Here is a 26,690-nt window from a genome sequence, read left to right on the forward strand (position 1 = left end):
CAATGAATGATGCATCGTTTTGTCTATAGTTGTTGTTGGGTGGACTTAAATATCAGAAATCATCAAAGTGTTTAATATATCATAACCCGATTTGTAAATCTTCATCTTTTTCTAATAAATAGCAATATACATTTTCTGCTGTAAGAAATGGACAAATCAGAATGTGTATTTTCCAGCATATTGTTCTAAAGCTTTATTTGTGTAACCGTTTATACCATCGAAACTCGATAGCTTGTACATATTCCCTCATGACAATGAGGTTATTGTTTTAGCTCAAATCAAGACATATTTCCTAATATTCTTTAAACATTGCTGAATATCTCACAGACTAGAGTTGTGCCATTAGGTATATTGCGAAGGTGAAGTAAAATATGTGTGCACTACTCGCAATCAAGAAGTTAGTATTTCGTCAATATATCGTATTTACGTCTGTGTTGTCAGGAAAGTACTTGTTATTTCTTTAAAGTGACCGTTCTGTCTTCTGAACACTGTTCTTGTAGGGATAAGAGATCTTATATATTAATATTTTCATTTTTGTAAAGAAAGAAAACTCCAAACGAGATATATAAACCCAAGATGTTTAATTAGTCTACCTCGCGGAACTCTTACCATTATTATTTTGTAACAAGAGTCGTTTATTTCGAACATCCTCGTATAGGCTAGAGGATTGTACAATTTGGCTTTTAACAATTTCAAATTTTCACTGCGAAGAATTTCAGTAAGGTCCAGCTTTTGTATAATAACTATTGTCAAAGACCTTCAGGTATTGCTTTATTATATATCGTTTTGTTTTGTTTCCATGTTTTAATTGGGAATAGTGATAACATATACGGATAATGAGTTTCACATTTGCACTTAAAGTATATAAGTTGTCCAACACTTACATTTATTCTACTCTGACATATGCCAACATTATCTTGCAACATTCTTCTTGAACATCATAAATTGTAGTTTGGTTACTTTAAATTATTTGCAGTCGGTATTAATGCAATATATCATAGTTGACACTAAAGGCACGGATTGAGATGTAAATGTTGCTGAAGAATGCAAACGAGTACAACGGGATGTAAGGTTCCAAATTTATGAATATGGTAGACGTTGAAAGATTTGCATTTCAGTATGTGCGGACATGTTTCCCCTCCTGTTTTGGAGTGTTTTTGGTATCACAAAACAGTATACTAGGGGTATGAATAAGTTTGCAAAACCATTGAACGTTCAGAAATTACAAGTGATGTTTAAATGATGAATGACATAATATGTTATTTTTTTAAACATTGAAGAAAGCCCTAAATGTTGTGTTATGAGGTTTGTGAATTTGCACACGTAGAAAATGTGTACGTTGTTAAATCCATGAGAGCTACGTTGATATTTGAAAAGTTTACATTAAGAATTTCTACACTATTTGTTTCAATATTGTTAAGTGCCTACTATTTATTAGCATGCAGAAGTGGAACCTACGGATCCGAATGCAATGAAACCTGTGGCAATTGTTACAAAGGGAACAACAGTTGTACGCTGACAGACGGAAGATGTATGGACGGTTGCGAGGCAGGATGGCATGGAGACATATGTAAATTAAGTATGTCAATTTAATATGCAATATTGATTTATAGAACAAGTCCAACATACATTTACATGTATTGTTATATAAAGTGTAAAACAAACACCTCTCTTGTGGAATGATTACCACGTGTATTACGATGTGGATTGCTAATATAGTTTTAAAACGAAAAGACTTGCATGCATGATTCATTGATAAATAAAGGCAATTATATTCAAATCCATACACCATATCAAACGTTATTGTTAATTATTTGTACATAATTATCTCAGTGTATGCTAATAGTCAAAATCATAGTTCAAAGTTTGATTTATAACCATTTAATTGCTTACGTCAGTCATATGCAAACTAAGGCATATATAGACATGCGAAATTTGTAATGAAGAAGATTGTTCACGAAGAATAACAATGTAAAAGATAATGTTTATCAAGATCAAAAGACTTCATATACGCTTTATTTCGTTAACAACCGAGTGAACGACACAGACGATTGTAAGTCGAAGCAAGAGTCTGGTTATTGATAAGTAGAAAGGAGTATTACTTCTGACAAAAGTTTCAATTAGTTTGTGGTGTAATCTAAATGTCTGTTTACGATGCCTTCAGGCATTTGTTGATATTGTTGTAGTTCGGAATAATTGTACATGTACATTGTATGATTAAAGGCTCGTTTTAAATTGTATTTACTAGGAGGTGGATAATATATTTTATAATAATTCCTGCTCGTGGAAGGTGGGCAGTAGTTGTGTTCGTTCAGTCTGTAAATTCTTTGCTTTAAGCATGAAGAATCACACCGCTATTTCTAAATTGTTTATTCATACCCTGTTATTTTGCATTTAATAGTTATATTTAGGAAATATAATTCTTAGGCTGAGTGGAAAATTATCTTCTTTATGTTTCATTATTTAAGAATGCGAAGCAGGAACATACGGATTTAACTGTAATGAAACATGTGGTTTCTGTTTGAATGGAAATGACAATTGCTCAAAGACGAACGGTCAGTGCAACGGCGCTTGTGCAGCCGGGTGGACGGGTGACACGTGTAAATCAGGTACTAATATTGGATTCCTAATATTCATATACAACTTTACGAGTCCTGTTTAAGACGTAAATGGAATCGTGTGTAATTGTAGTTTTGGCATTTTGTTATCAAAGTATTTCCAAGCATCATGCTTCAATATTACATTAAGCTTTAAAAGGTTAATTGGTTTAGGATATTTATTATGGTGTACCTGCAGATACAATCTAGGACGTTTAAAGGCATTGCGATTCATGTAACAATATTATAAATGATATTTTGGACAGACTTTTTCATTTATATAATTTGAATAGGCTTCCAATTAGTTTTTAGCTTTTCTGCCTTAGTTCGTTCATCTTGTTCTACTAGAAGTTGGTTCAGTTCTTTCAGGTTTCATGTTTGTCCTAAACTTTATTATCTTCTGTTTTCCTTATCATTACATTATGAGAACATTCCTTGTAATCCCCATCATATAGCGAGGGTTGAACAGGTGCCGTTAAACAACACACATATATACATCCTGTTACGACTCTGGTCTCAGAATAAGTATCAGAAACTGATGTTAGTAAAATTCAGCAAGCAATTTATTTCTCCAGAATACAGAACAAAATTTCTAAAGGAACTAAAGGTCTTGAGTATTAAATCCCAAATAAATCTTAAAAGACGCATCACAATTCCAAAATTATAAAGTGGTCCAAATGAATTTCTATCTTGGATGTGTTGACGTACTTATTGTCTTGAATGTGCAAATGTGAGAACAATCTTGATGTAATCAGAATGTCTTTGAATGAATCCACATTAATTCAAAAACGTAATTGCACAAAGAATGATTTTAAAGGAGGAATTAAAAAAACCGTCACCTGACTATGATACAACAGAATGCTCATTATCTAGGTAATTTCCATTGGGAATTTATCCATCAAATTCTTAAAAAAGGTCAGGTCTGTTTATTTAAATTTAACAAACAGCCTTACAAATGTTAGGAACACCATGGTTGTTCCAAGAGAATAATCAATGCCCTGACCACAAAAAAATAAATATATTTTTGAAGAAAGATGACCTTAATTTGGTAGGCCTAAACTGGTACATTGAGGTTATGGACAATGTGGAACACACAATACTAATTAAATATAGATAATATTTAATAAATATATGCATACATACATACATACATACATACATACATACATACATACATACATACATACATATATTCATTCTGTTAAGACTTGATGCTCACAAAGTAACAAAAAGAACAAAATAAACAAATTTTGTTAAACTTTAGAATTAATTTATTTATCAAAGTAATACGTGAAAATGGAGAGGAAATGACAGTAATATGAAGTGAATCTAAACAATATTGCTGATAAAGTTCTATGAAAAAGCCATAGAATATGAAGTATAAGTTTCAAAAATGGAAATGTACTGTGCGCCAAGAATTGTTACGTTCCAAAATGTCTTCGTTCAGAACTACTTCACACAATTTACAACATTTTCAGAATAAAATTAAAGTCCAAAAAATGAGCACTTTCATTTTTCACTGACTGGTCCAAACAAATGTTTTACTCTTGAATAATATCTAAGTACAAGATAAAACACGTTTGCAGACTTACAACCGGAACACACGAAGTGTAGATTACTCCAAAATTTGAATGAATCTGATTGCTCAGTTCTTTCTTTATATATGCTTTCTGTAGCGACTATATTTCACTATTTATCTCACATGACGGACCTTACTACTTAATTTGTCTCGGGAACTCCTATTCATGTGACCTAGCCCAAAACATGTGAAGTAACAGAAACCCATCCAAAGCTCACCAGCTAATGAGAAATGAATCCAACCAGCCTTTAAATCTTATTATTATGATAATTATTAATAACTGTGAACACACGTTTACCATCTATTAGACTCAGATCGCGTAGGCACAGTCTAACTAAAGATATTCTGTACAATTTACATCCATGAATACAAATTACAAAGATTAAATAAAATCATGTACTAGACTAAAATAATATATACATACATTCAAACATGTATAAGGTTCAAACAAATGTGTTTCCTCTCGAATATACATATATATACATATATATTATATGCATTGTTTAAATTTAATTTAAAATTAACACATAATCCTGTCACTCACGCTCTCTGCAAATGTCGTCATCTGCAAAACGTTATACATGTTGAAGCTATCACATATTCAGCAGAACAAGAAATCAAAGGTCCGAAAGCGGAGAAGTCATAATATAGAAGGAAAAAGCATGACATAATTTATTGTATTGAATATATATACGCTCGCATCATGCTCAACAGGCTGCAGTGTACCCGGAATCCCAGTGCGGCTTCAGAGCAGGCAGGTCGACGACAGACATGATCTTCTCCCTACGACAACTCCAAGAGAAGAGCAGAGAGCAAGGTCAACACTCTAGATGATGTCCATCGACCTCACCAAGGCCTTTGACTTGGTCAGCAGGAAGGACCTTTTTGAACTTCTTAGTAAGATCGGTTGCCCCCTCCCCCCCCCCCCTGCAGATATGAAGGGAACAGTCCTGTACGATGGATTCTCCTTAACCTCCTTCAAAATTAACAGCGGCGTCAAGCAGGGCTGCGTGCTGGCGCTAACCCTTTTCGGGATCTTCTTCTCCCTGCTCCTATCCTACGCCTTCGACTCGTCCACTGATGGTCTATATCTACACACCAGGTCCGACGGGAGGCTGTTCAACCTGGCACGACTGCGCTGGAAGACAAAAGTGAGGGCTGTGCTCATAAGGGAGATGCTTTTTGCAGATGACGCGGCCCTTGTGACCTACACCGAGGAAGCTCCCCACAGACTGTGAGACCGTTTCGCTGATGCCTGCATGCAGTTTGGGCTCACCGTCAGTCTGGAAAAGACGAATGTCAGCGTGCAAGATATCAACATTGCCCCTTCTATCAAAATTGACGGTGTCGCCCTGGATACAGGCAACAACTTTACATACATGGGGTCAACCATCAGTAACACTCCCTTGCTTGATATGGAGTTGGACAGAAGGCTTGGCAAGGCAAACACCATCATGGCAAAATTAACGAAGAGGGTGTGGAAAAACAACGCGCTGACAGAGCACACCAAGGTCCAAGTCTACCAGACCTGCGTTCTCAGCACCCTTCTATATGCAAGTGACACCTGCTGTACATACATGCGGCAAGAGCGCAGGCTCAACTCCTTTCATATACGGTGCCTAAAACGCATCCTGAAAATCAGCTGGCAAGACCATGTCCCACACAGCGAGATCTTGCAGCTTGCAAGTACCCCCAGCATGTACTCCCTGCTGAGCAAACGCCGCCTTTGATGGCTGGGACACATCCGACGCATGGTGGATGGGAGGCTGCCAAAGGACATCCTACATGGCACGAGAAGATTCGGCCGCCCGTCACTCCGTTTCAAGGATGTGTGCGAGAGGCTGGGAAGTGCTGGCCGAGGACCGAGGCACCTGGAGACTGACGGTAAGCAAGGGCATATCAGTCGCTGATGCGAGGAGAGGCCATCGGGCGGCAGGGAAACTTGAGAGAAAGAAGAACGGGGCAGCAACCACAGTAACTCAGATTTCCCAGTATGCCAGCACCAGCTGCAATAGGGACAGTCACTAGCGTATTTGCCTGCACAGCCGCGGCAGACGATGCCAACACCCCAGAGACAGGCAACACCCCAAGGGCGCTATTCGCATGGTCTCTCGCCAATGATGGTGATGATATCATTATTGATATAGAAGAAAGACTAGTAAGCTATGGTTTCAAAACCAGACACAAAAAATCGAAATGGATAACTCTAGAAAAATTAAAAACTACATACCCCTGCATATATAGCGCGAGTACATTTTAAATGTGAGACCAGTCGTCATGATTTTCACCCATGCTCTTTTTTGTGGGTGTCACACATTCTATTAAAACATACCTTACTGCATAGAAAGGTCATAATGTCCTTAGAAGAGTTAAAGTTGCCCCAAAATTTCAATTATAAATTATCACAAATAAAGCAAAATAGCAATGTAGTAAAATAAACGATGACATGCTGTATGGATATTGTAATATATTTTATTTACATATACAGAACATGTGTTTACATTATAGCCCTACAGACACCAATAAATCATATGTGGATAATTAAAGTTATCAACAACAAAATCTAAATATGATATAACTAAATTATTTCCATTTAGGAAATGTTATTTGTATCTCTTTATTATCTGAGCTTCGAGCTATTCATTTGTATACATGATCAATTTAAAATTTGTTCCTTTGTTTTTTGTGTGGCATCGATTTAGACGCTTTGCTGACAAAGAGATACAAAATAGTATACTAAAAGCCAGATTTACTCAGTTATTTTTAAATGGAGTAAAATCGCTGTATACGTACATTTAATTGAGTCTTGGCTGTCATTTGCATTCACTGGCATATCAAGTTGTCACAACAACTAGCTAAGGCTCATAGTATAGTACTATTCGTACAGGATAAAACCAGTATTATCATTGAGTATGAATGTTTGCAAGATCCTAACATAGATAAACCAGTTGACAATTCGGCATATGAACTGCTTCTGATATTCTAAAGGATTGATTTGAAAGCTGCGCTTGAATAATGCCTGCAAATTCGACAAAATGTATGATTGTACATGGCAATCATCAGCCAAACTAGTACCAAAAGCAAACAAACCTTAGGCCCTATATTATATAGACTCTCTCTCTCTCTCTCATGTCAACTAGAACAAGTACATATTTAAAACACAGCTTCTACAATTGCAGTAAACCAAACCCTCTCAAAACCAAAATATTTTGGGTCCACGGCTTTTGAGGTTCGAGGGATATTACCAGATGTGTTTGATATGAAAGCAAACAATTTTAATAGTTAACTTATCTAGCGGTAACGTGTATTAATTTAAGACATGGTTAGACATTTTAATGATAAATTCAGACCAATCTCGAATATCATTTTAATAGGGCGCCAACAACATTTTCTGCGTTGACAGATCTCTCGTTGTACATTTTAGCTTGTTTAATCTTTCGGTACAAGAATTGACCCAAAAACAAATTCTAGTTCAATAATTCATGCGTGTTTGATTATATGACGTTTCGAAGGAAGCTACGCCTTTGATAAGCTCGAATATGCGCAAAGAATAATAAGATATGTATCCTATATGCTAATTTTGTCTTCGTCATGATGATTTCTTGGAATCTAACTTAGTTGGGCTCTAACTTCATCTTCATGATTTCTTTCAGTCTGGATTCATTTGGGCGCTTAAGTTTAAACCTGTGTGAGAGTTTATCGCTCTATGAGCGAATGTTTAAAGTATACAACCCGCTCTGCAATTAAATTTAACAAAAGACCATGAACAAAATACGTAACATAAACTCTTACATTATACAAATACCAGTTTTGTTTCTTGAAGATATTCAAAACGGTTAGCGATATATTAACTGTCAATAGTCTGACTGATTGAAGTACTGGCAGATGCTATTCCTAATAATTATGTTGCAAATGCAAACCTAGAGTTCGGGAGATTTTAAGCGAAACATTTGGTGACGGAATGACTGATGGACATTCTTACTCTATTTCCCCGAAACATGAGTATGGATATTATTTTTCATCGTTGAGTTCAACTCATCCATCCTATCTACACTACTATTTAAACGTTAATGGCTATTTTCATTTCAGTCCATTCATTAACATTTCATTCGTTTTAAAAAAATGATTAAATATGCTTCAGTTTTATAAATGCTTTTGAAAATATAAATCGAAAGGTCTCTTCTCTCTATTCTGGCAAACGACAAACAAGCTAGCGTAATAAGATTATATGCGGTGCAAAATGTACCCAGTAGCCTGAGGTACTTCCATAAATAAACGAAGAATCCCATCGGTAGCTTGTCATATGAAATGGGAAGTTTTTGTTTAATTCGTACATGTGTAGCAATTGCCCATCTGGTTTCTAAATGTTACATTATAAATTCGTTTTATATTAGGTATAAGAATGTGACTACATAAGAATGTTAAAAGCTAAACAATGTGTGCAATAGCAATACTACTACTACCTCTACTACTACTACTAATACTACTACTACTACTACTCCTACTAATAATAATAATAATAATAATAATAATAATAATAATAATAATCCCACGATTTACAAGTTATATCATCTCAGCACTCCTGAAAATCAACAAAGATAGCAAAGACACCGGATTGGAACCTTTACTAGAACAGCGTTTTATTTCGTCTAATATTTTTTAAAAGGTTTGCTTTGTTCTCTATGTAAACGTAGCGCGTAATCATCTTTTGTTCTGTTAGACTTGTTCACCGAATTTCTTTGGTTCCGGGTTTTAGCGAGCCTCTCCTAATCCGCCAACATCTATTCCATACCCATACACATTTTCACTCGCAAGATGTGGCATTGGCACTTATGTAACAAAGTTTAGTCTTATCTCTTGGAGATCTCTTTTGCAGAAATTATTATTCAGGGAGTTTTAGCTAAATATGAATTGCAGCGTCAGGGGCAAGTTGTATAACAACCAGCTTGGTGTGCTTCTTTATAGTATGTATCCATGCTCCAACATTTAAAACAACAAGATAATGCCACGTCAGTCATCCCAGCTTGCTCTTTATAGATTCTTGAGATTTTCAGTAGTATCTTAATGGGCTGTGTCACAATAATTTATGTATTATTTTCTCAAAGCAGTTATCGCTCACTTGGTACTTAGGTTTATCAACTAACATGTAGTTGCGTTCGTTTGATGACTTATTATTGCTTAGGCATACATATTTACCACTTTGATGTGTTTATGTGTATTCAGGTACGCTAGGGAAGGTAACACCTGCTGATGTTGGTCCAAATGCTGGTGTTATTGTCGGATCTGTGCTAGCAGCTGTGGGAGTGTCTATTTTTGCAATTGTTATTAGTATCGTCATTGTGAAAAAGAGAAGGTGAGAAATGCAAGGGAATTATTATTATTATTATTATTATTACTAGTAGTAGTAGTGGAAGTAGTAGTATGAGTGGTTTGTAGTGGCTGTAGCGGAGGTAATATTAATGTGCTTGACAACCCTTGCGATCGTCTTTTTTATCTTAAATTTGGTCGTGGTGGTCTCAAAGATATGTTCTAAGATTTTGGATGCTTAAAGGCAAGCTGATTTCTGCAAAAAATCTAAACATTAGTTTCAATTTTCCGAGGCTGTTCCGGTGTTTTAGAGTTATTACCTAAAATGCGCCACCTGCTATATGTATGTTCCAGACAATCCTAACTTTCCAGGCCAGATCGTTGTTTGTCTTTTGCATACCGTGTTTCACTCACCAACGTAGCACTACTACTACTACTACTATTAATAATAATAATAATAATAATAATAATAATAATAATAATAATAATAATAATAATAACAATGATAATAATAACAGCAATACTAATAATAATAATTTACGAAGAAGAAGAAGGAAAATAGGAGAAAAATAGAACTAACACTTACATGATATACAAAGCAACACCAAACTCGTTTGATATTGTTTTTCCTATCATGTAAGTTAGTTCCTCACTTTTCTTTCTTCTTCTCTTCTTCTTCTTCCAACTACTAACATTATCATTATTATTGTCGGTATTATTATATTATTATTATTATTCCGAATCTTTTGAATTTATATTTTGTTTAATCTCCGACATTAGATCATGACAAATAGAAGGCGGCAAACGTATCGATATCATCTTGATATTCATTACATAATTAATAAATCTAAATATTTTTTTGGACACTATGTTCGTCACAAAAAAGAACTCGTGATTCTTATTTATACAGCTCTATCATGCTATCAAGGGTTTAATGTACCAACTTTCCTTCATACAAACTAAATTTATCTCATACATCATAAATTCTATAGTTTCAAATAATATGGCGCTCTTTGTGCACTTGCTTGCGTTCTGTTGTTTTGATTTGATTCATTTTGTCTTGTAATATTTTAACTTCAAAACACCTTTTACTGATACGCCAATATAAATTGCAGCGATAATACTGTTTTTAAAACTTATTTTGCTTTCTTGTACAATATGATAAACAACAGAATAATATTGCTGGAAATACTATTTATGACATTGGATGCAACTTGATAAGTAGATTATATTTAGTAACATTTTCTTATGAAGCGACCGAGTTGTGTCTTGACAGCAATAACTTTATATGTTCTAGCTTCTTGTATGTTTGGCTGTATTTAATAAATTTAATTTCCTTGTTACCGACACGGGAGAGATACAATGTGGACCATCATTATATATGGATATAAGCATCCTTATTAAAGTATGATGGAATAACAAAATTACAGGAGGAATTCTGTTCAATATTCAGGCAGAATTGCTTACGTCATTACTGAAATATATACTCTTGCATTTATTTTTAAAGGAAGAAGGATAACAATGACAGAAGCACAGAAAATGTTACAACTGCTGCACATTATGCTAATTTGGTAGTTGGCAACCCAGGTAATTGTCGTTATTCATTATCAAAATATATTTCACAGTTTTTGTTTTATTTCAGTTAGAGAAATATTTCAATGATGTCATTTTACTACAAGATGATCACATGTGATGAATTAATACGGTAATATTTCTTGTAAACATGCATTGTTGTTCCAAAACAAATAAATATGGCACAGGCACTCTACAGATTATCTACATCAATAATCTAAAGAACTCACTGACCATTTTACTTATAACTTAAATTACGTTTGCCTGATATATTAACTATATTGTTATGGACTATACTATAAGAAACCCGATTTTTACAGTGTTACGCATGACGGTACGTTACTCACATAGATTAAACAACAGTTACGGATAGGAAACAGAAAACATGGACTTTTCACTAAAAAAGGACAGAGTTCATCTCGCCCGTTTCAATCACCCATATTTCATTTATTCAGATGCAGCATGCAACATCACCGTCCATTCTAAAACCGAGAAGGAAACTACAGTTTCTGCTATTGAAGAAGCGGGTCTGCAGAAAGGAACTCCGATTGGAACGACAAATAGCCATAGTGGCGCAAAGGAACCCGATGTCCCTGAGCATAATAATTACGAGGTATTGCATACTATATTTAACTTTATGCTTCATCTTTGATTTAGAAAAGAGAACTCAATCTCTCTTTATTTTTATTTATTCATTATACATTCTTATTATCATAGACACACAAGTATAGCTACACGTTTTGGGCACTTGATTCACCTCTTTGCAATCTTTGGATACATGCATCATTATATAAATAAAAAATTCAGGTAAGGCCGTGTATGAGTTTGTGCGTGTGTGCAAATGTGTTTTCGCATGTGAGAGAGAGCAAAAAACTGTATTGTGTAATTTTATATGAAAATATATGAACAATCATTCCCAACACCGACAGCCATTGCAGAGATTTAGCTGATTTGATGAAGAGCGAAGAAAGCAAGAGATTTAGTATAAATTAGTTTCTGGTTCATTGTTGCAGCAACCTTATGTGGTCTTTTTATGATATGAATATCTGCTGACCACAACCTTATTTAGAAATAACTTGCTGTATTGAAGCACGTTTGTGTAACTGTTCCACTTCTTTAGAAATATTTCGCTTTAAGTCGACTACGTGAAAGTTGTGTAAAGCTTGTTTAAAAGTTAATATTTGAGAATGGGTATTACAATACCTGCACTTATAAATGCAAACCGTTGCGCGTAATTGAATAAATATTATTGTACCGATTCCACTAACACATTTTTGTTCGCTGAAATATAATTTTATTCATGAGGAGTGTACATAGTAGAAATGTCATTGACATAATCCCTGTCTCTAACCCTTCTTTATAAAACATTCCCAAAAGATCTGGAATATGGGTTAAGGAAACTGCCCACAGAAAATACAAATTACTATCTATTATACCAATTTTGAATAAAAATGTATTTTTAGAACTAATTCTGTATATAATCATTATCTGAAACCACACTGTCTGTGACCACTTTGTTATCATGAATGTATGACAGCAAATTTGGTGTTATTACCATCTTCTACTTTACCACATTATCTATGCCACTTGACTTTTCAAGTGGGGATTCCATATTTTTGATCAGGTATTTGTGAGTATTTTTGCGACAAGTTTTCTCAACTAGTTTTAGAGCTGATGCATGGATCTATCTGCGACTGTTCTGTTGTCTAATTCCATCATTTATTTAATATTCATGTATTGTTCTTATTAAGCTTTTGTATCATATACTATTTGTTTGATATCGTAAAATGATGAAGCTGATTCATACTAAACAACTGCTTCCTATCGTTCACTAGGTCGTTAATTCTTCTAATTCCAAGTTCGAAATAATTCTTATAAGAGCAACCCTAATCTTATAATTGTGCCATGTGGGACTATCGGAAAAATCAAGTGGCGTATCAACTGAAAATGTATTTTCGAAATTGTCCAATGAGCAAGACACAAATATTAAGTGGCCTTCTTTTGGTGGTCCTTACCAAACAAGTGTAATTAGTGATATCATTGGCAAATTGCCTCTAAGATGTATTTCCATTTTGTTGATATAGTTGTAAGTTGCTAAATCCAGGTTATCTGTAATGCTTCTACAAACACAATTACATTAACGTTCCCAAACTTCCTCAATTGTAAGAAGATACGGGGTGTCCTTTCCTACTTCGTCTGTGGATATAAAACCAAGAACAGATTTATCTATATACTATAACACATGATTCTCTATTATTGTTAATAAACCTAGCCATAATATATTCCAAATCCAGAGGACAATTTCCAATCTAATCAATTTCGTTAGTTTAGACTTTGTCTAAAAACGATATTGTCATAATTGCAAACTTGTTGACTCTTTAGCTGTTAATAAAAATACATTATGTGCGTAAAACATATATATATTTGCTTTCTTTCTTAGCATATCTCTCCTTTTTCGCTCTTGTGGCCTAAGTGGTTAAAGCGTCCGCCTCGGAGTTCAAACCCGGCTGAGTCATGCCAAAGACTAATATAAATATTACTAATAGCTGCCTCTCAACGCGCTCAGCATTCAGACGTTAGTGTTAGGGCTGGTCGCCCTGGTGTCAGGATAGTGTGACTAGGTGGGCAATTATGTTACATGTCTGCTGAATTGTGCCCCAGTGCTAGACATCACTCTAAACTGACACACTGCTGAATTCTTAGCGATATGACTAAACAGTTGACTGAGCTAGCTTGAAAACCCAAATAACACACACACACACTTAGCACAAACCAAAGCTGACAATTAGATTAAAATTTCATTGCTATTAGTTGTATCGTAACTATGGTTGTAATCTTATAATGACATCTTAGATTAAAAAATGAAACTGCAGAATGTTTGACGTATTGAAGTTTCCTTCCATATATAGCTGCATTAATGAAATTTCAATGTGCTCCAATGTCTTACGCTCTAAATTTTTCATACCGATCCAAAATCTTGATTCTACAACATATGTCAAGAAAAGATTTACAATGAACAGAAGTTTGTTTGAAATGATGCACATACAACATGCATTTAATAGCTATATTCTTCTAAACAACAGTACGAGTAATTTTTCAGAATCGAAATATACAAATTATACCTTTTGCGTTCTCACATTATTTACAATTCTCGTAACTATTTGTTTTCTTCACAGAAACTACGAGAAGTCACTGAGTCAACTGAATCTGCTTACTCCACAATAGACAATAACCTTATATGTAAGTATTCAGCAATATTTAGGATGGAAGAATGTTAGATACAAATCTTTTTTGAACGAAATGGAAATGTTATTGCTATATTACAAGTGAATTAATCTGATTGTTTATATATGTTAACTATATTGTTGTGTTTCTCATGTAGATGACCAAATAATGGAATCCACGGAAAACTGCAGTAATTATGTTGAGACCTTACAGTCACTTGAAAGTACATTGAAGAGCGTAGAAGAGGAAATAAGTGTTCTACTCGAACGAAAAGAGAAACTCCTTTGTAAAGAGCTTGAAAGAGCTAGAGCAAATGTAAGATAAAAATTTACCAAATTTCTTTTCTCGCGCTTATCCAAAGTCAGAAAATATGAACTTAATTATGACGTCTGAATCACGTCAACATTTGTTAAGGAATATTTTTACTTTCGGAAAACATTAAATACACTCTGATTAGCTTCGTGTTTCAGTGATCTATCGCAATAGTTTATATGTAGCAATTTTGTTTTGCTAATATATAAAGATAAAAAAATGTATCCCGATAGTGTGAAAGGGCAAATGCTGAAATTTTGTTTTGGCAACACTTGAATTGATAATAATGTTTTGTTTATTGTGGTGTGTGCCACATCTTTATTGTGCCAATATGTTTAAATCATGGCCTCAAACCGTACATAATGTACTGGGCATTCTCTGGCTGATGGCTAAACTATATATGACGTGTATGTTGCCACACTAGCGTGCTCCCACATGCCTTTTAATTCATATGTAAGTTGCACGTTTCCTCAACTGGAGAGTCATATAATGATGCTCTTGGTATTCTCAAGCAAATACGTACCGTGTAGGTAGCGTTATAACATAATGTGACTCCTTATTAATGGGAAATAAAGGTCAAAACATCTAAATTATTGGAACCACATGCTACAAACGGAATATAGTGCACACGATCCCTTTCCTGAGGGGACCCTACAAAAATAGTTAATAACATTGACTACATATTGGACCCGTGAGATTCTAATAAACATAAAAGTGAAATAATGTTACACATGAATGAATAACAATGAATAAGAATGTATAAACGTCTTAATATAATAATTGAAGTGGAAACATAACTATGGTTGACACATCTCAAATTATCGTGATTATTCCAGTTAAAATGAACAATATCAAATTTATTATGCATATTGTAGAAATAAAGTTTCTACGTTATTCCAAAATAAAGTGTCATCGCAAGATTTATTTCGCTGATCCCACATACTTCTCGTACAGCCGGTGCTTTCTGGAGGTTTCACAACTCTTCAATCAGCAGGACACACAATACGTACTTAACTGGAAAACATTCCAGCCTAGTCGATCTATGTTTTGGTGCTCCACAAGGCTATGTGCTCAGCTCCGTTCACATCATACTATATACACATCCGCTCTCAAGTGTCATTGATCGGCTTGCGGTGTCTCCTCATATATCTACTGCTCCGGTGGCCTGGTGGTTAGAGTGTCCACCTCGAATGCGGGAGTTAGCGGGTTTGAACCCCGCCTGGGTGATACCAAAGATTTATAAAAATGGTACTCACATCTGATTCGATTTGCACTCAACATTAAGAGATCATTGTTAGGACTGGCTCGCCCTGTGTCAGGATACTGTGACTGGGTGGGATATCATGCTACGTGTCTGCGGCATGATGTCCAAGTTCTAGACATCACTATAAATTGCTACACTGCAGGCATCGTGGCGATATGACTGAAAATTGTTAAAGTTACGTTAAAAAATCCAAATCACACACACACACATAAAGACACTCAAATATTAAAAAAAACTAGTTGCCCACACGAAGTTGAGGCTACCAAACAAGGCTAAAAATGGTGAATTTCCGATGTGAAATCATGATGACACGTAACAAGCTGCAGATGAATGATTATAAAACTGAAGCCATCCTGATCAAAACGCAGATACTTTCAAATTTATATCCTTTACCTCAGGCAATAAACATTAGCAATACCAACATTAAATTTACACTCTCTGTACCAGGTCTAGATGTCATTTCCGACTGTACGCTCAAATTACACAAACATGTAATGAACATATGCACTGCTTTATATCTGGAACTGAAACATATCAGCTCAGTTCGCAATTGTATGTTGATTGTTGCCACAAAACACGTTTGTGTAGCTTCGTTCTTTAAAACATTTGACCATTGTAATTCGTTTATGTATGGTTCGCCTCAGTATCTACTACAGAAACTTTAACATTTTAAAACACTGCTGCTTGGAGCATACCGAGAGTACTAAGAACTAAGCGCAGCGCCTACATGTCGTGTAATCTTCATTGGCTACCCGCTCGATTCAAATTCAAAAACGAAATTTGTTTACTGTGCTGCATTTCGTGCGATTCAGTCCAATAAACTTATCTGACTTCACCTGTGTACACACAGCAGAAACTTACGCTCATTTTGGGACACTTCCATTATTATTGTTCCCACTGTTAAAACAAATTCATACTACAACGTTATTTTGCCTAGCAGTGCCCTCCTACGTGGAACAAATGGTCTGTAAATCTTAGACATAGGAATAATGTGTCCTCATTCAATAGTGCTCTTAAGACTCGCCAATTTTGACTCCATGAACATATTTGAGGACCTTAGTTTTGTAATTGCATGGTGGTTGTTTCGTAATGTTGTTGTTGCATATGGTTTGTTTTTATGTTGTCTAATATTGTAAAGCTCGTAGAGCTTCGAAAGATTAGGGTTTGTACTAAACCCAGATTAATATTATTATTAATAGCAGTTGTAGTATATCCTAAGCTATAACGCGTGGAAAAAAGTAACAATCTGGAATAATCTTGTCAAGATATTTAGATGATCTCTAAATAATTAAACTATAACTTACCAACTTTTGCAAAATTTTCCACAGAAACTCCGAGATAAGAGGAAGCAAAAGGACTCTACCCAGTCCTACATAGACAAAATCTACACTAATGTCAGTAAGTAAGCACAGGTGTTCAAGATGAAAAGAATGCATGCCCGATAGGACGATAGAGTACTTTCACATTTTAATATATATGTGTGTGTATGTATGTATGTATGTATGTATGTATGTATGTATGTATGTATGTATGTATGTATGTATGTATGTATGTATGTATGTATGTATGTATGTAAATGTGAGAGAGATAATGTATGTGTATGTTGTGTGCTTCCTATAAACGAAAGGCATACATTTTCATTAAACGTAAACGAGACGATCCTAGTTTCACTTCATGACAAATTTATATCACGACTGATAAATAAACGATAGAGCATACATATTATGCATATAGAGCATTTACACTGCACCATATTACACATCTCTACATCCGACGGCAAGAAAATCTGTAGTTATATTAAATATTGTTGGATTTTAATTGGCTTGTCTTTCTGTCATATAGCAGCAGGGAAGTTGTACAGACCTTCCGTTCCAGACGAAATAAACCTTCCTACGAGAAATTCTCCGTAGAAGCCTCAGAAAGCAGAAATAACGCCTTCTACGGAAGCTAATTTTCGTGCATTTCAGACTAGGTGCATCGGTTGGTCGCGCCGGTGTGTTAGTAAATATAGCATCCGAGACAGGAAAAATAAAATTTAGGGAGATTTTTTTGTGTTATGTTTTTTGTTGTCTTTGGGGGCTGCTTTTTCATGAATAAATTTGATCGAGACCAATTCGATACCGACTGCGTGGATCATGAAGATTGATCGTAATAAACCCGTGCGGCGTTGCCTGAGCGCGGCTAAATAAATTTTTGAATTTGTTTATATCCATGTCGCCGTTACACCAGGTCTGATGGATATTTCTCAGCGTGTGTGTGTCTACGCCATTGAACACCGATAAAATATTGCAATTGTCCCTAATCACCTTTGGAATCTGCGTATATCTCTGTGTTACGTAAATAACATCGTAGTTCTTGTGTCTGCCACGCGAGAATATCCTAGCCGGGTTGGTCTGTTTGTCCAGCATAACATCGTCGAATACAACAAGATTATTAACATCACCGTCTAAATTTTCCACGGATGGAGCTTCATTGATATCTGTGATGAATTCGATTGTGCCTTCGTCGGTATTGTCGCTAAATTCTTTTAGCACCTGATAACAACGTTGATGGTCAACGGATGGTGCAACCAGATACAATTTGTCCCATTTTAGCCATCGCATAATCAAATTTAGCAACAATTGCGTCTTACCAGATCCGGATGGGCCAATAATTATCATTCTTATCGAATTCGGTAATATCGCATTATGTTTCACCTGCTCGCGTCGCTTCGTGGCTGAAAAATCAATTACATTCATGTTACTAGAATACATGGATTTATATTGTGTTAAGTGTCGCACTCACACAGCTACGTTAAATCCAACCGAAATCGTTACACGCAACAACAGAAACGCAATTGCAGGAGAATGCAAAGTTTGCAAGACACGCAAGTTTAGATTCGTAAAAAAAAACTAGAACCGGAGGAGACATTGCCGCCTCCATGAAAAATCTACCTGGGCTGCCCTGGGCGAAATATCCCGGAGAGAAGCATCTACCAGGGTACAATTACTGTGGACCCGGAACGAGGCTCGATATAAGACTCGACGATAATAACCAACCAAAGCAAGGTGAAGATCCGGTAAACGCCATCGATAACGCTTGTTACTACCACGATCTCGCGTATCGCAGCGGGGATTTACAACAAAGGCATCTCGCTGATATCAGGCTAATTCACGCACTAAACGCGATTCCTGACAAAAGTTTCAAAGAAAAATTGGCAACTTGGTTGATAAAAGGCGCAATGAAAGGTAAATTTGTACTCGGCGCTGGTAAATAATAATGGAGCAGATATATTATTCTCCGCGAGGATTCTGGCGAGGAAAATCAGCAATTGCCAAACTCGCTAAAGCCGCTAAAGTAAAACAATCCACCGCTGAATCGTGGTTATCGAAACAGGCAATTTGGCAAATATATCTTCCTCCGCCTAAGAAAATACCATACGCAAGTTTCACCGTCAGTGTCCCTAATGAGGTCCATCAGGCTGATCTTATGTTTCTTCCTTACGATACCGTCGACGGAGTCACATATAAATATGTCCTGACAGTCGTTGATATCGCTAGCAGGTATAAAGAAGCCGAGCCATTATCGAATAAAACAGCAACGGAGATCGCTAAGGCGTTTAGCGAAATTTATTCACGATCCCCGTTGACATGGCCGAATCTTCTCCAGGTTGATCCAGGTCGAGAATTTCTTGGCGCGGTTACTTCATTAATGAATAAAAATAATGTTAAAATCCGTCGCGGTATTGTAGGTGTTCATCACAATCAAGCTATCGTTGAAAGATTCAATAAAACGCTCGCGGAACGATTATTCGGATATCAGTACACGCGTGAATTTATTCAGAATAATCGATCTCACGATTGGGTATCAAGATTGCCTCATGTGATTAACGCGTTAAATAACGAAGTAACTCGAACAATAGCAATGAAACCTGCAATTGCAATTACAAAATCGAATATACCTTTGAAGCGAGATTCCACAATTCAACCTGTACTAGGTAGTGTCACGGTCAGATATTTGTATAAAGAAGGTGAGGCCGAGGGAGGCAGAGAAAGAGCAACCGACCCAACCTGGAGCGTTACAACACATAAAATATCTGCCGTAACAAGATCGTCAGGAAGACCAGCGATTTATATCCTAGATTCGTTAGCGCCACAACGCGGATTTACCAAAGAAGAATTACAAATAGTACCAGAAGATACTCAACTACCGCCAGCGTCATTGATGTGATTTACTCGAATTCGTCCTAGTTGGGATAATTTTCTTACTCTCGACACGGCTAAATATACCAAATTGGACCAGGAAATTCTATCATCGACGATCCAAACTTGTCCATCTACGGTCAATCCCTGCGACGAGTGTATCGTTGTTGCGTAGCCTAATTTCCACGGTGATTTTTCCGCATTTATCGCGTCATTAACGAGACTAATATCAACGAAGATAATATCATTCAAGACCAAAATCTTTTCCTCTCCGCATGGCAAAGCAACACTGATATTTTGTCGCCTAGTATTAGCGGGCCTATAGCATAACGGTACCTGCAGTGTTGGAAATTTCTCACAATGCAGCTTGAATAACATTTCCTGAATAATATCACGAACAATTTTCCTACTAGCAACGATCAAATGATCGGGACGCCACAAATTTAGAAAATCGCTCATCGGAGTCTCGTCGATTATTCTTCTCATTACGTCACACTGAATCTTATTCGGTTGTAATCGAATCAATTTCTTAAATTCGGTCAGTAAAATATCAGTCGATCTATAATCAGCGTCGATTTCTTCATAATAATCAACGAAGTTTCTGAGCCATTCGTGAGGCGATTCACCATCGATAGGATCAGGTTGGCCGTGATCTCCGCACATTATCACAGCGGTATTTTTCCCTTCACCGTGCAAATTTCATCGAATATTATAATCTTGTTGATATATTTGTTTCCCATACGAGCCGAATCCCATGATCCACCGCTGTACTTGAAATAACTGTGATATGTGCAAGAACCAACTCCGCGCTGCTTTATTTCTCGCGCTAATCTGTGAGTCGGAGTCAACACAATCACGTCGGAGTTCGCAAATAAATTTATTGCTCGCGTTGTTTTACCGCTACCACCAGGACCATTTAGGTAAACGAATTTACTGCGTGAAATTGGGTCAAATGCAGATGCGGCCTTGGAAAAATCTTCAAATTTATCTCGATCAAAATTTATCACAATCTTCAACATCGGCATCTTCGCAATAATCTAGAATATCTTCGTTTTTTATCCTCCAGGTTCCCCATGAACTACCATCGGTGATTAAATTTTCCAGCCTGCACTGGTATTTTTTATCGATATAAAATGAATCCGTCGCGACTCTTACCGCGATATCAGAAAATTTATTTATCATCGAGAGTAAATTTATACTTACATAAGCGATCATCGATGATCGTAAATGCGTATATTGCGCTGATTCTCCGTCAAGGTAGCTAATCACGGTACCTAACTTTGCTCCATCAATCATAATATTCTCTCTATTACAAAATATTCCTCGTGATACCGTATCGGCGATTATAAAATCCATCTCGGTGTCGTTGATAAATAATCTAGCGTGCCGGTGTTTATGATCAACAGATCCACCTTGAGTAAATTTACCAATTATTTTTCTTCCTATATCTTTTGCGTTGTCACAGTCCGTCGGCAACCACACATTAGTTTGTTTTCTGTAAGATACAATCGCCTCGCTCACCGTCAACGACACTAACATCGACGAATCTAGCATATATCTCAACAACACCGTAGGAACCCAACGGCGCTGAGAGAAATGCCTACCAAACCAAATATAGCAAATTTTATGCAAATTTTCAGCAAACTCGAATGACGTAACACAAGCGAATCCGGTTATGGCAAAATCAGGCAACGGTCCGTTAATTGCTACTCTTGTCATCTCGCTGGTAGGATGGCCGAATTTAGCAAAATAATCTGCACAATCGCCATATCCAAGAAAACTTCCAGGATAACACGCGCTCATGTCAACGGAGATCATATCTTCGAAATCGTACTTGGTATTCCACAATCCGCCATGGCCGTATTCGATACAACTAAGTTGAATATCAGCGAGATATTCGTTTCTCGTAGGCTTCCACGAATTTTTCTCTCTAGCGGCGTGAGCGGCCACAGACGGAATTGTAAAGCAATTTGTCAGTAATTGATCGGGATTCGACGAATATTTCACCGCAAGTTTTTTCATCGACTCGTGTAATATCTCACCCCGGTAAATATCACCGCATGGCAGAATAAATTGATCGTATCTTTCTTCGCTCGAGAATAACCATATCGATATTGGATCAGATGCGCTTAATTTTTTGATAAATCTAAAAATAGCATCGGAATTATCTTTCGCGGCATCTACCGTGGAAAATTCCACGGGATAAAATTTAACCACACGATCTCGTGGAAATATCATTACCGACTGCGACCACGCGTGGGAGTTGTGATCGACAATCTCGATTGGCGCTCCTCGAGATCTATACGGCGATGAATATAATATTTCTCCCGATAACGTTTTCACGGTAATTGGAAACTTAAGTTTCTTGCTCAACGCAGCTACATCGTCCACAGATGCACCATCAGCGACAGTCTTCGCCCATGCGTTAATTTTATTCAGCCTCAACTGGGTCAAACCAGATCCACGTCGAGCGTTTTTCATATGTTCGATGACACGCTCAGCCACGCAATTTATCATCGGTGATTCTTTCATCGCAGGTAGATTTTTCACATCCGGGTTGTTATTTAGCCGATAAATACCGTAAACAACTGCACTAGATGGATATGCCCTAGCGTAATAGGGACCGTCGATCCCCAGTAACAATCCATGCTTAGAGTTTTTATCAAGAACAACATTTTTCTTACCGCCACGCACTGGATCTCGTTTATCACGAATAATCCAAGTATCGTCGGGCATTTGTGCGATAAATTTTATTCCAAAGATAAATCGCTCTTCCTTATGCTCGGTTTTTATGTGCTCGATTATTTTCTTGGCTCGTTCCAGATTCATCGTAGCATCGATGGAATTCGTTTTCCAAGTCGACCAAGTGTGAATCGCTCCATCATCGAAGAATTCTTTCTTGGCTCGGTCAACCTCAGGTATAATATATTCTGCCTCATCAAGATCAAATGCATCCATGATTATATTTTAGACAAATGTTTAAATTATAATAATGCATTGCAAATGGATACTGATCGGCTCAACAAATTTCTGTGATAAATCCTGCAGAGGCGATTATTGCGGCGCTCATATACACGCGATTCGGCGTGGTAGTAAAGGACCACAGCGTTGCTTAGTTTGTCAAGTTGGCACGCGAGGAAAAACTCGATTGTGTTTAGCCTGCGGAGGAAAAAATTATCGAGAATTGCGTCGGTATTATGAAAAAAGATCCTCGTCGGTTATAACATGTGAAGAAGATTATATTAATCGATTCAAGGCAAATAACGATTTAGACATATAATTATTATATATGAATCCAAAATCAGCAACTCCAGAAACAACAATGACATGCGAGTTTAAATCTCATCCTACGATCATGGGATACGAGGCATCATCGGATGGTATCGTCAGGCATATTAAAACAAAGAATCGTGTTGGTAAAGTTGATAGATTTGGATATCTCAGATTTACCATCAACAAAAACAAAAAACGAAGATGTACAAGCTATTGTAATCACAGATTTGTATTCGAGGTTTTCAACGGACCAATAGAAATCGGTCTCGTTATCGATCATATCGATGGAAATAAAGCTAATAATAAATTATTTAATCTTCGAGCGGTAACTCAGAGTGAAAATTGCAGATCCGGCAATACCGGCGGACCGCGAATAGCTAAGGCGGTTAAATCAATAAATAAAGAAACAAGCGAGGAACTTGCATTTACATCGATGAGGGCCGCTGCAAGATACTTCGGTATTAATATAGTCTCGGTGTGGCGAGTGGCAGAAAAAATTCAAAATGCAACATTCTCATATCTATTTGGCGAGTGGATTGAGTTTTACTATATTCCGATAATTTCAGATTCAGAAAGTGAAATCGAAGATTTCTAAAAATTAATTGAATATTACAAAAATTATATAATGAACGAGGATAATATAAACAACATCATCGAAGCCATCGAGGATCTGAAAAACAAAAACATAAATTTATCCTCAGATTTGGACACAGGTAAAATCCGGTCCGAATTTGAGACGATTGTTCAAGGGAAGCTCGAATACAGATACACGCTACGGTCAGAATATAAGTTTATAAAGAAAATCCAGATTGCGATGTATCAATCACTTGCGACCGTCAGCGATGATCAAATCGAGGATTTCGTTAAATTATCGACGCTGGTAGAAAAAGTTAGATCGAGTTTATCAGACGAGTATGAGTCAAGAAAAATTACAAGCTCGCGCGTCAGGCAGTTGAAAAAGCTGGTCGATGAAAGTAGAATCAAAGATTCTTGAATTAGCGTCAAAGATTCTTAAGATTCTCAAAATTAGCGTCAAAGATTCTGAAGATTTTATCACAAAAAAAACAAAAATTTCTGATTTTTATTATTTTTTTAAATATTTTACTGAAATTGCACAATTTTCTTATTTCTGACTACCATTTACCCCAGCAGATTTGCTAAATTATATAAATTACTCAATTTGACGGGTATTTACCCCAGCAGATTCACGAAATTATATAAATTACTCGATTTGACGGGTATTTACCCCATCAAAAACATAAAATTACACAAATTTCTTAATTTCTCTGATTTTTATTATTTTTTTTATTTATTTACTGAATTAATTTATTTATTGAAATTGTGCAATTTTCTTAATTTTGACGGGTATTTACCCCATCAAAAACATAAAATTATATAAATTACTCAATTTGACGGGTATTTACCCCAGCAGATTTACGAAATTATATAAATTGCACAATTTGACGGGTATTTACCCCATCAAAATTAAAAAAATCTACTAATTTTGAAAATTTCCTTGGGTTTTATTATTTTTTTGGCCATTTTTCTTTGGCGGAAAGATCAAAAATCTTCGATTTTCACGATCTTACCAGCAAATTGATACTCAGTGTTTCTCCGCGTATATCAAGCAAATGTCCATTTTGATCCGTCAGTTTGAAATTTATCTTCGATAATAATCGATTGTGACATCGCAGATAAAACGGATTTACTGGCTCTTTTATTATCAAAAAACCCGGAGATGCGCTAGGTGAAAACGAATATAAGATAAATCCCTGCTGTGCCTGCTCTGACACAGACGAATCTACGTTGTAGCTACCTTCAACGACATCCGCGTGAAGATAAATCGCGATAACTTCCGTTATGTTAACGATACCTGGCGAGATATGCCGCCCTTCCCCGGCAGGATCATTATTATGTTTGAGAATCGATTCTGATTGTATTTTTTTAGTCCACGCGGCATGTAATTTCGGAAATAAATCATCGATGGTATCAGTGACGGATTTTCTCATTTCATCAACATCATAATCGGGAAATTTGAAATTTGGTAGCGTTTCCTCGGTTAATCCAAATACTCTCATGAATTTTTGTTTTTCTCCTGAATTTCTGATCAACTCGAATTTGCTAATAGGAAGAACATAATCGGCAATTGATATATCGTCGGTTATCGCCTGAATGAACATACCATGATAATATTCAACATCATTCGTGAGTTGATTTAAAATCTTCACGCGTCCGATAATTTCGCTACATGAACCTGATTTATTTAAGATGCATTCATGAAAGGATTCCCGCAATAAATTTAATTGTAATTTATGTTCTTGAATAAATTCGTCGAGGGTTTTTCTTACCAAGATACCGTCTATGGGGAATATTGTCCTGTTAATGTTGGTAGCGTCGAAGATTTTCACACCGGGGGGAATTTTAGGAAGAGGCAACCACGAGAGAATTCTTTCATCCCTGAAAGTAAAAGCGAACATTACCAAGTTAAATTTGTGGCTATTCATGAGATTGATGGCATTGTGGATCAGAGGCTTGTGTTTGATATCTCCGTACCATCCTTCGTCGGTGGTAAAATCTGATTTTTTTGGCTCCGGTAGCTCTGGAGGAGCTTCTTCGTGCCAACCTGGAATAATAAAATCTGATTTTTCTGGTTTTGCCAGAGGTGCGATTTCGGGCCAACCTAGCACTGTCCTAATCGATGACTGGTAAATATCGACGATATACGGTGATTTTACCTCGATTATCGACGACAACGTTGGATCGTGCGAGGATATTTGTATTCCTGGAGTAGCATCGCCGGTTATATTTGATATTCTACTGGTAAGTTCCTTATCTAGTTGCTCAATTTCGTAACTGCCTGTTGGTATGCCAACGACGATCCAATCGGGAGTTCCATCGGGACGGTTTTTATTGGCAAAAACAAGCGAATTATTCGATGATAATCTACCAAATGATTTCGACCTAACATTGGGCCAGCTGTTATAGACGCGTAACTGTGACAGCGCAATTTCCTTGACGCTAATTGGTATTGGAAAATCGATACTAAATTCTGGCCTGGTTGAGCTTGCCGATATCAGCGTTGTTATCGGTGGTGTCGTGTTTGTCACGATTTGAGTTAGTTCGGACATTATTGATATTCATTTGTTCAATCTCGGAGTAGATATTTATCATTGCTGAAAATTCTAGATCGGATATAACGCCATCGTTGAGACTCTCAGAAAGCAACGATGATAATTTCGAATACGCCTCGTTGACCTGGGATAATTTACTCGTGTATAGAGACAATTTCTCATTCGTGCACGAGGATATTTTTTTGCGATAATATTGAGAACACCAGCGATTGTTGTTGTCGATGAGATTATTATCGTTGCTGCGATCGG

At 36.4% G+C, this 26,690-nt stretch overlaps 1 protein-coding gene across 1 annotated transcript in view; it reads left to right on the forward strand.

The window, feature by feature from the left end:
- LOC149798410 (uncharacterized) overlaps nucleotides 1-26,690 on the forward strand; it is a 55,592-nt gene that overhangs the window by 18,864 nt on the left and 10,038 nt on the right. The window contains exons 2-9 of the mRNA XM_089960594.1: nucleotides 1,439-1,579; nucleotides 2,469-2,609; nucleotides 9,400-9,529; nucleotides 10,991-11,070; nucleotides 11,511-11,668; nucleotides 14,232-14,295; nucleotides 14,438-14,595; nucleotides 17,185-17,254. Of these exons, the coding sequence (XP_089816720.1) occupies nucleotides 1,534-1,579; nucleotides 2,469-2,609; nucleotides 9,400-9,529; nucleotides 10,991-11,070; nucleotides 11,511-11,668; nucleotides 14,232-14,295; nucleotides 14,438-14,595; nucleotides 17,185-17,254 (847 nt within the window). The 5' untranslated portion in view covers nucleotides 1,439-1,533. The remainder of the gene's footprint in view (nucleotides 1-1,438; nucleotides 1,580-2,468; nucleotides 2,610-9,399; nucleotides 9,530-10,990; nucleotides 11,071-11,510; nucleotides 11,669-14,231; nucleotides 14,296-14,437; nucleotides 14,596-17,184; nucleotides 17,255-26,690) is intronic.

Source organism: Sinohyriopsis cumingii, chromosome 6 (assembly GCF_028554795.1).
Source record: "Sinohyriopsis cumingii isolate HCF-2022 chromosome 6, ASM2855479v2, whole genome shotgun sequence".
NCBI classification, from domain to species: Eukaryota; Metazoa; Mollusca; class Bivalvia; order Unionida; family Unionidae; genus Sinohyriopsis; species Sinohyriopsis cumingii.